This window comes from Dermochelys coriacea, chromosome 9 (genome assembly GCF_009764565.3).
Source record: "Dermochelys coriacea isolate rDerCor1 chromosome 9, rDerCor1.pri.v4, whole genome shotgun sequence".
Taxonomy (NCBI): Eukaryota; Metazoa; Chordata; order Testudines; family Dermochelyidae; genus Dermochelys; species Dermochelys coriacea.
The window spans coordinates 65,957,553-65,966,729 of NC_050076.1; the positions used below are offsets into that span (position 1 = coordinate 65,957,553).

The 9,177-nt window shown below is 52.1% G+C and overlaps 1 protein-coding gene across 1 annotated transcript; it reads left to right on the forward strand.

Moving 5' to 3' along the window:
• The first annotated feature begins 25 nt into the window (after positions 1-25).
• Positions 26-6,338, forward strand: LOC119861827 (aryl-hydrocarbon-interacting protein-like 1). Its single transcript, XM_038417464.2, has 6 exons — positions 26-732; positions 1,702-1,881; positions 2,486-2,674; positions 2,897-3,073; positions 3,745-3,886; positions 4,916-6,338. The coding sequence occupies exons 1-6, from the start codon at positions 499-501 to the stop codon at positions 5,953-5,955; spliced, it is 1,962 nt and encodes a 653-aa protein (XP_038273392.1). The 5' UTR covers positions 26-498; the 3' UTR covers positions 5,956-6,338.
• The last annotated feature ends 2,839 nt before the right edge of the window (positions 6,339-9,177 follow it).

Genomic DNA, 9,177 nt, shown 5'->3' on the forward strand with positions numbered 1-9,177 from the left:
GGGGTACTGCAGCAGCCTTGCCTTCTCACTCAGAGAGTGAGCTAGATACAAAAGGGACCCTCCCAAGGGAAAAGTGGGAAGCTGCTACCGTGCTGTCAGTATGGGGGATTCCCACCCCATACTGGGTAGAGCCCTTGTGAGGTGGGAGCTTTCTCTAATCCCAGGTAGATTAGGGAGACCAATCCTAGATTAACCTGGCAGGGGATTAGAAAGGCAGTCCAGTCAGCAGTTGTCAGAATGCATCACAGAGTGTTGGGTGGGAGGGTCTTCTGTACCACAGAGCGAGGGGAAGACGGAGGGGTAAGGAAGTATAGCAGACAACAGGGTCGCTCTGGCTCCTTAAGGTGGTTACCGTAGAGCACAGTTCTCTCTGCTCTTGAAGGGCAGAACTCCACCTAGGGGAAGTCCAGGGAGAAAAGGTTTCAGGGGGCAGTGCAGTCTCTGCCTCATTCAGAGTGGGCAGCTTTAAGCCAGGATGCAGTAGCTAAAGACTGTTAGATGAGCCACAGGAGAAAAAAAAACTCATCCCAACGGACAAGAAACGAAGAAACACTCAGGTCCAGGAAGAGAGAGAGCAACACTGGGTGTGGCCAGCAACCAAAGAGGGGAGAAGGGAGATCTACCAACAGCTTCAGCATGAATGAAATGTACCTGCTTAATGTGGAAGGAGTCAAGAAAAAGATTTTACATGGAGGCCGTGGGGAGCTGCCGCAATTCAAAGATGGGAGCAAGGTAACTACTATCTACAAGCATCTCAAACTGGCTGAGCAGGGATAGAGCAGGTCAGATGTTAGCCCACTCCCTCGAATGACAGCCAGTATTGAGTTCCCCAGCAGCTGCCTCCCAGGCTCTCCAGCTATAGATGGTGACTCAGAGCCCATATTACTGAAATCCTCTGTGCATGTGTGTCTCCTTTTAAAAGCACCCATAGTCAGAAGTGACTCTAAAAATAAAAACAGCTGACTTCTTGTCTCATTGAGTCCACATCAAATTAGCTGAGTTTACCAGGTGGCAGGTTTTTCTAACTGCCAGAGCTGCAGGTGTTGAGATTCCAGCTGTGTTCTGTCTGCCTCCTTCATCAATAGCACTAATAGGTTCTGCCACCGGAATCCAGCTGACAGCTTTGTACGCTGTAATCCAGCTTAGGCTCCTAGAGCCACATTAGCATAGCAAACAGAAGAAACAAAGGCGCTTGCCCGTGACATCCACAACTAAGGAATATATGTAGGGAGCAGATAATGGGAGTAATGTGTTGCCATTTGTGTGTGTGTACATATAGCCAGCGTTCTAAGCCTCTAGCAGTGGGACATAAGGGTTTCTTTGTGGTTCACTTGCAATAACCCTGCTATGAAGTTTGCATGCTATATTTGCAGGGCACTGCTGTGAGGAAGTTCACTCTACAGGAGCCCTATCTGAGTAGGGTTAAAAAGTATCAGCAGAGAGCAGCTGTATATAATATGAAGAAACAGCAGATGGTGGAGTGCCTCTGAGGCATATCCCTTCACCCCATCAGAGCAGCTGAGTGAACTAACCCTAAGCTGGGGTCATGGTCACCCCTTCTCAGTGACCCAAGGGTGGGATGGAGCCAAGATTCAGGGTGGAGAGGGGAGGGAGAGAAGGCTACTTACTACTCTAGTGACCTGATCCCACACTGTCATGCTTGCAGCTGACCCACTCTGCACTGGTCTCTCTTTGGTGCAGCTCACGTTCCACTTTCAGACACTAAAAGACGACTTTGAGCGCACAGTGATAGATGACAGTCGGCAGGCTGGCATCCCCATGGAGATCATCGTGGGGAAGCTGTTCAAAATTGAGGTGTGGGAGACCTTGCTAACCTCCATGAGGATCGGAGAAGTGGCGGAGTTCTGGTGTGATGCTATTGTGAGTGACGCCCCTTCTGCTGGGAACACCTAGATTTCAGACACGGGTGGGTGGGTGTGTGTAAGTAAGTAAATATACACACCACACACACATTGTGCATGCTCAACGCGTTGACACCAAAACACGCACAGGTACCAACACTTACACGTGTGCACAGCCCACAGGTACATTCTGGGCAGGATCGCTCGGGCGCTGGTATACACACACACGTCCTGCCCCCACTGGGAGCTGGAGCACTGGGCTGCTCAGTCCAGCAGCATGTCTTCCCTCATGAAGTCCTTTTATTCCTGAGGTTTGGTGGGTGCAGGTTCTAACTCTAGGACAGACTGAAAAGCCCTGGCTCAGCCCTGGAGGGAGAGGAGCTATTTATTTCTGCTGTAGCAGGCTGCTTTTACAGTATTCCTGGCCCTGTCGTCTCAATACTTAACCCAGATTCCAGGCCCCAACCCTTAAGCAGGGGGTTTAACCCCACTTCCTCCCTGCTGAGAGCAGGTGCCTCCCATTACCATCTCACCCCATCTGCTCTCACTGGCCCCCAGGCTAGGGAGAGTGTTTTGTACGTGTGCTTGAATCAAGGTGCTCCCTCCCCCTCCCCATGTTTCAGCACACAGGCATGTATGCGCTGGTCTCCAAGGGCATGAGGAGGATTGCGGAGGGCAAGGACCCCTTGGAGGGGCAGAAGCACCGCTGCGGGATGGGGAACATGTTTGACTACCACAGCACGGGCTATGCGGACCTGGATGAGCTGCAGAGGGCCCCCCAGCCTCTCATCTTCATCATGGAGCTTTTCAAAGTAAGGCCTGGGCCAGGGAAGGAAAGGCAATTGGGGTGAGCGAGAACAGAGTCAGGACAGACCACAGTAGCCTGTTCTAAGTGGCAATGCTCAGTGTGGCACAGCCTGGGCTGGTAGTCCCTCTGGGGCAGGGGGAACCCTGGGCCCAGCTCTCCTGGGCGTGGTCTGAGGAGCATACATGGCCAGCAGTGTGAAGGTCTGTTCCCTGCCCACACACACCAGGTGGATGACCCCTCGTCCTATAAACGGGACACCTGGGCCATGAATAAAGAGGAGAAGCTGTCAGCGGTGCCTGTGTTGCACAGCGAGGGCAACCGGCTAGTCCTGCTCAAGAGGTACCAGGAAGCAGCGGTGAAGTATCAGGAAGCGGTCATCTGCCTGCGGAACGTTCAAGCCAAGGTGAGAGCCACCCCGCCTGCTGGACACCGCAAATGGGGCAGGCTGGGGCTGGGGGGGCGGGTCAGCACTCAGCTGGAGCAGGGACAGCCACCTCCTGCTCTGGCTTCTTGTGCACAACCCCACAGCATTGGTACGTCATGCCTAGCACCACTTCCGTCCTCTGCTGAGCCCGTACCGTCTGCACAGGCCCGGCATGCAGCAGTGAGCTGGATGCAGTGCCCCCCATCAGCAGCCAACATGATTCCTAAGACAATAGCCGCCACACCTGGGCTCCCTGCGGCTGGGAGAACCTGCACTCCTAGGTCTTCGCAGTGATGTTTTCAGGGTACAAAGTCCTGCAAACTAAATGAAAACAAGTGGCTGGGAAAGGCCACTTCGGGGCTGTGGCCTCCAGCCAGGGAGCTCCAACAGCAGCTCTTTGAACGGCATACTCAGCCAGATGGCTGAAGGTCATGCATGTACTGGGGTGCTCCCAGCAAGCACGCTCCATGCTGACTGTTTCACTTCAAGGGTAGCTACTGCCCTCCATTTACCACAGCTTGCCCGCAAAGCCCCCGCAGGACGCACTCTGTCTCTTTCCTGGCTACAGGCGCTCTATCCCTTTGAGAGCTCTCTGCCCAGGCAGAGGGGTCTAGTGTTTTCATGCTGCACGTTGCTGGTTTTGTGAACAGGAGAAGCCCTGGGCTGAAGACTGGTTGAGCCTGGAGAAACTCATCACGCCCCTTGTGCTGAATTACTGCCAGTGTCAGCTGGAGCTGGGAGAGTACTATGAGGTCTTAGAGCACACCACTGACCTCCTCCAGAAGAACAATGGTAATTGCCCCACTGGCCTGTCCAACCTTCCACTAGGCTCCCAGAGAGGGGGCTCCTGTTCTCATGGGACTCTGCACCCAGCGCTCCTGTTCTCATGGGACTCTGCACCCAGCGCTCCTGTCACGCAGGAGCTTCCTTCCTGCTGCCAGTCCCCTAGGGGCTTCCTCCCTGCTACCAGTCCCCTGAGAGTTTGCTTTCAGCTGCTCCCTTCCTCCAGCACTTACATTCACGTCCAGAAAGCATTTCAGGGGCGGTCCTGCTAACTGGAGGAGTATGGCTTTCCATGGAATTCAAACCCAGCCAGAGCACAGCTTGAACTAGATGCATAGAAGGCAGAGTCAGTGATGCAAGCTGACATGCTAGTGCAGAGTGGCAGATTCAGGAATAGGCTGGTAGCCTTCACTCTGGCTGAGAGTTTGGGTTGGTCACTGGGTGTTTTCCAATCTCTCTCATCTGCTGCTTTCCCCTTGTGAGAACTGTCCTGGAAAGGGAATACTGTCACACCAGGTGTAACATCCTGTGCCACTCACTGCCACTAGATCCGCAGGCCCAGAGTTTAGTAAGATTACAGAAGCCAGACTTGGATGATGAGAACATCTTTACGTTTCAGGCCATGAGCAAACTGGTGGTTGACACGGGCTACTAAGAAAAGCCCCCAGTGGGCAAGCTATGCTTTACTTGTCCCCTCCGAGCTTTCTTGCACCTTCCCGGGAAGCAGCCGTACTGGCCAGACACTGACACAGGACTAAATGGGTGCTCTGGCAGTTCCTACATTGGAATCCTGCTGCATGGCAGTGAATTCAAGGGGAGCCAAGCTGTAGAGCGGTGTAGTACTACAACGCCCTGCAGCGATTGCTGTAGGAGGGAGCAGGGCCTAGATCTTTGCTCTGGTACAGCCCCTTTGGGACACTCAGCACCTGTAGCAGGTGGCTCCTGTGGCCCTCTTCTGCAGGCAGGACAGTGGCACACAATAGCCAAGCAGGGTGAGAGATGAAAGGAAATAATCCCATGCTTCTCTGCACTTGACAGAGAACGTGAAGGCTTACTTTAAACGCGCAAAGGCCCATGCCGCTGTCTGGAATGAGGCGGCAGCGCGAGAAGACTTCCTGAGGGTGGCTCAACTGGACCCATCACTGGCAGCAGCTGTGAAGAAAGAGCTGAGGCTGTTGGGGGAGAGGATGAGAGAAAAACGTGTGGAAGAGCGGCAGAGATACCAGGGCCTCTTCCAGCAGCCTCAGCTCAAAGGGGCAACAGAAGGGAAGGGGCAGTGGGGAGGAGATGGGAATGCTGGAGTTGGCAGGCAGGAGGGAGGAGATTCTGGGGAAGGTAGGGAGGAGACAGGACTGGGAACAGAGAGCTCCACAGCCAAGGAGGAAGAACAAAACCAAGGGATTTCTGGAGCAGAGGCGGTTACCAGAGAGACAGGCCTTGGAGAAGAGAACACACAGGCAAAGAGGGAACAAAGCCTGGGAGAGTCTGGGGTAGAGACAGGACTTGGGGAAGAGAGTGCCAGAGCAGAGAGGGAAGAGCCAGACCAAGGGAATTCTGGGGTCGATGGCGGGATGGAGGAGACAGGATGGGGAGAAGGGAACATAGAAGCAGAGAGGGAAGAGCCAGGGGAAGGAACAGACCAAGGGAATTCTGGGATCAATGGCGGGATGGAGGAAACAGGATGGGGAGAAGGGAACATAGAAGCAGAGAGGGAAGAGCCAGGGGAAGGAACAGACCAAGGGAATTCTGGGGTTGATGGAGCAGGGAGAGGCCAAGGAAACTTGGGGACAGAGGAGACAGGCCTTGGAGAAGGATTTTCCAGAGCAGAGACAGAAAGAACAAGCCAAGGTGATTGTGCGGCAGAGTCTCATAGCGTTCAAGGCCAGAAGGGACCACTAGAGAGAGGCCTTGGAGAAGAGAATGCCAGGGAAAGTCATGGGGCAGGAGCCAGAGAAAGGAGCTCAGAGGCAGATGAAGAATGGGGAGGGAGAGCAGAAGGATGCTCTAGCACGAAAGCAGCAGGGCAGAGCTTGGGGGAAGGGGTTGGGCCTGGGGCAGAGAACAGCAGGATGCTTTGAGATGAATGTTGAGAAGTACAAGTTGCTTCCTTGCTAACACACTGGAGGGAGGTCAACACTGAGGGACAATGCTGCTGCTCACAAGGGCTGCCGAGGTGGGCAAAGGGTCCCAGCCACTATCAGTGTAGTGCAGGACAGCAGAGAGCCCAGGGAGGGAAGTGCAATACAGGGGACCCAGGGCCAGGCTGAGATGTGCGGGACTAGCAGGTCCAGCTGGGCTGCTCTGTGAGTAGTTAGACTTTGGCCTGAACAAAGAGCCCTGGCTCAGTGAAAGGTGACTGGGCATTGGCTGGAGCTCTTTGCCATCTGTATGGTGCAGGCTGAGCCACCAATGAAACCAGGATCTGACCACGTAACCTCAATCAAAAGTGCAGGAGCCAAGGCTGCCAACTTCATTTTCGACCTGCTGCTTCATGAATCGGCCCGACGCCTCATGCACCTGCTCTCACACCTCACCCTGGGCTCGGTGTTAGAGCCTGCGCTCACCCTGTGCTGAATCAGCAGTGCTAACCCCTGTAATGCTTGCTGCTGCTGAGCTTGCTCACTGAGAAATAAAGTGTGTTCCTGGCAAGGCTCTGGCAGGATTCTTTCCCGGCTATGATTGGTGTCTCCGAGCCAGCAGGCTCCCAGGCTGCCTCGGAGACCAAGAACACTCCTGGCCCCTGAAAAGCTTTACTTTCCCTGCATGGATCTTCCCGTTTGTCCCAGCCTCCCAACCAGCCCCAGGAGGGGGTTATTTATTAAAACACAGACACCCCTACCTGAGCTCCCAGGAGCAAGGCCATCTGCCCCCCAGAGTTCACTGTCTGAAAGGGAAAAAAGAACAGGAGGACTTGTGGCACCTTAGAGACTAACACATTTATTTGAGCATAACCTTTTGTAGGCTAAAACTCACTTCATCGGATTCATGCAGTGGAAAATACAGTAGAAAGATATATATTATATACACACACACACACACACACACACACACACACAACATGAAACAATGGGGGTTGCCATACCAACTATAACGAGAGTGATCAGTTAAGGTGAGCAGGAGAAAAAAACCTTTTGTGGAGATAATCAGGATAGCCCATTTCCAACAGTTGAGAAGAAGGTTGAGTAACAGTAAGGGGGAAAAATAAGCATGGGGAAATAGTTTTACTTTGTGTAATGACCCATCCACTCCCATTCTTTATTCAAGCCTAATGTAATGGGGTCCAGTTTGCAAATTAATTTCAATTCAGCAGTTTCTCATTGGAGTCTGTTTTTGAAGTTTTTTTGTCATATTATTGCAACTTTTAGGTCTGTAATCGAGTGACCAGGGAGATTGAAGTGTTCTCTGACTGGTTTTTGAATGTTATAATTCTTGACTGATGACTCTCGTTATAGTTGGTATGGCAATACTCATTGTTTCATTGGGGGGAGGGACGCGCGCGCGTGTATCTTCCTACTGTATTTTCCACTGCATGCATCCGATGAAGTGGGTTTTAGCCCACGAAAGCTTGCTCAAATAAATGTGTTAGTCTCTAAGGTGCCACAAGAACTCCTCATTCTTTTTGCTGATACAGACTAACACGGCTACCACTCTGAAACCTGTCTGAAAGGGGTGGAGCTCACTGTTTTCACTTTGCCTTTAAAGCAGAGTTGGGGGAGAGGGGTGTATAGGGAGCAGCAGGCAAGAAGGGGGGAAATTATCTCCATTTACTGGTGTAATCCATGGGACTAGAGGCTGGATTCAGAGTGGGAAGCAAGATGGGGAAGTTATTAGTGTCTATAGGCCTCTGATCTGCCCAGAGCTCCATCTGCATTGGAGTTCAGCACCAGCAGGTCAGGACCCAGTTCAGCTCCCCCTTTTCCATATGGTGGGAGGGGGCTCCCAAATGCTGTGACTGAACTGACCATGGGAGGAATCTTGGGGAAAGGAACAGGGGAGGCCCCTGCAGAACCACAACCAGGCCTGCTGAGAGCTCATGCTGTTCCACCATTAGTAGCAGAGACCTGGCTTCTGCCCGTTATAAATTAAAAGGGAGAGAGGGATAGGCTGGGAGTTAGTGCTGGGACTAGAATCCAGGAGTTCTGTCAGCCTGTCTCTGACCTCGGGCAAGTCCTTCAGCTCAGCTATGCCTTAATTCCCTCATTTGGGGTGTTGAGACATAATCAGGAGTGCTTGTAAAGAATGTTGAGATTCTCAGGACAATATGCCTGGACCTGTGAGGCTAAAGGCAACTGAAAAGCCAGTTTCCTGGCTGAAAGGGTAGAAGGCTAGGTAAAACAAATACCATCCTGGAGTCACTAGCGCCCAAAGCGTGTTTTGGAGTGGGGAGACAGAGAGGGTTTGGCAGGAGGAGGAGAAATCTCTTTCCAGGGTTTCCTGTCTCGTACACTTGGGATCCCGTTTATAAGGTTCTTCCACACAACAGGCAAAGAAAAATCGTCTAAGCTAGGAACGTGGGACTTTACAACTAGAGCCATGGGTTTTAGCTATTTTTAAAAATTGAGCAGATTTTGTCAACAGATTTCAGAGTAGCAGCCGTGTTAGTCTGTATCCACAAAAAGAAAAGGAGGACTTGTGGCACCTTAGAGACTAACAAATTTATTTGAGCATAAGCTTTTGTGAGCTACAGCTCACTTCATCGGATGCATGAACAGAGTTGAGCTATATTCAGAGAAGAGCCTGGAAAAACGGGCACCTCCTTTATGTAGTGGCCCCTTTGTGTATCCAGACTCTTAACTACTTGCTGCTAATGACAAACATTCACACCTGCAGAGCCAGCAGTGCCATGGGAGAGGAGCTGGATTCTGGTCTGGCCTCATTTCATATACAGAATTGTTAATGAAGTTCCCATTGCTGAACCATTAGTCCTGGCAATGATGCATGAGCCAAAGAAGAAGCCAGCTCTGCTTCCAGATCCCAGGTGAGTTTGTAGCACTGGCAGAGGGGAAAAACACCACTTGTAAGCCAAGCAAATTTGGTCTGGAGTAGGACCATAGCCACCCACAGGAATCTGAGTAGTGGGTCACTCATCTGAGCATCCTGTGCCAGGTTCTTGCAAGGAAGGGAGCAGAGAAAGGAAGGGATGGATGCTTGCGCAGCAACATACTCCAGTCCTGAGGGAAGTTGCTTCCCATACTCTTGCACTTAGCAGTGGGATGCAGACAGGGAAGCCCAGAATGGCAGCTTCCCAGGGAGAGAGGGAGGGGAAACAACAGAAATAACAACAAGGCCAAAGCACCAGC

Excerpts from the sequence above, each read along its gene's own strand:
- LOC119861827 (XM_038417464.2), top strand. The coding sequence starts at position 499 with ATGAGCCACAGGAGAAAAAAAAACTCATCCCAACGGACAAGAAACGAA. Across the intron at positions 1,882-2,485 it reads AGTTCTGGTGTGATGCTATT|CACACAGGCATGTATGCGCT; the intron begins GTGAGTGACGCC and ends CCCATGTTTCAG. Across the intron at positions 2,675-2,896 it reads TCATCATGGAGCTTTTCAAA|GTGGATGACCCCTCGTCCTA; the intron begins GTAAGGCCTGGG and ends CACACACACCAG.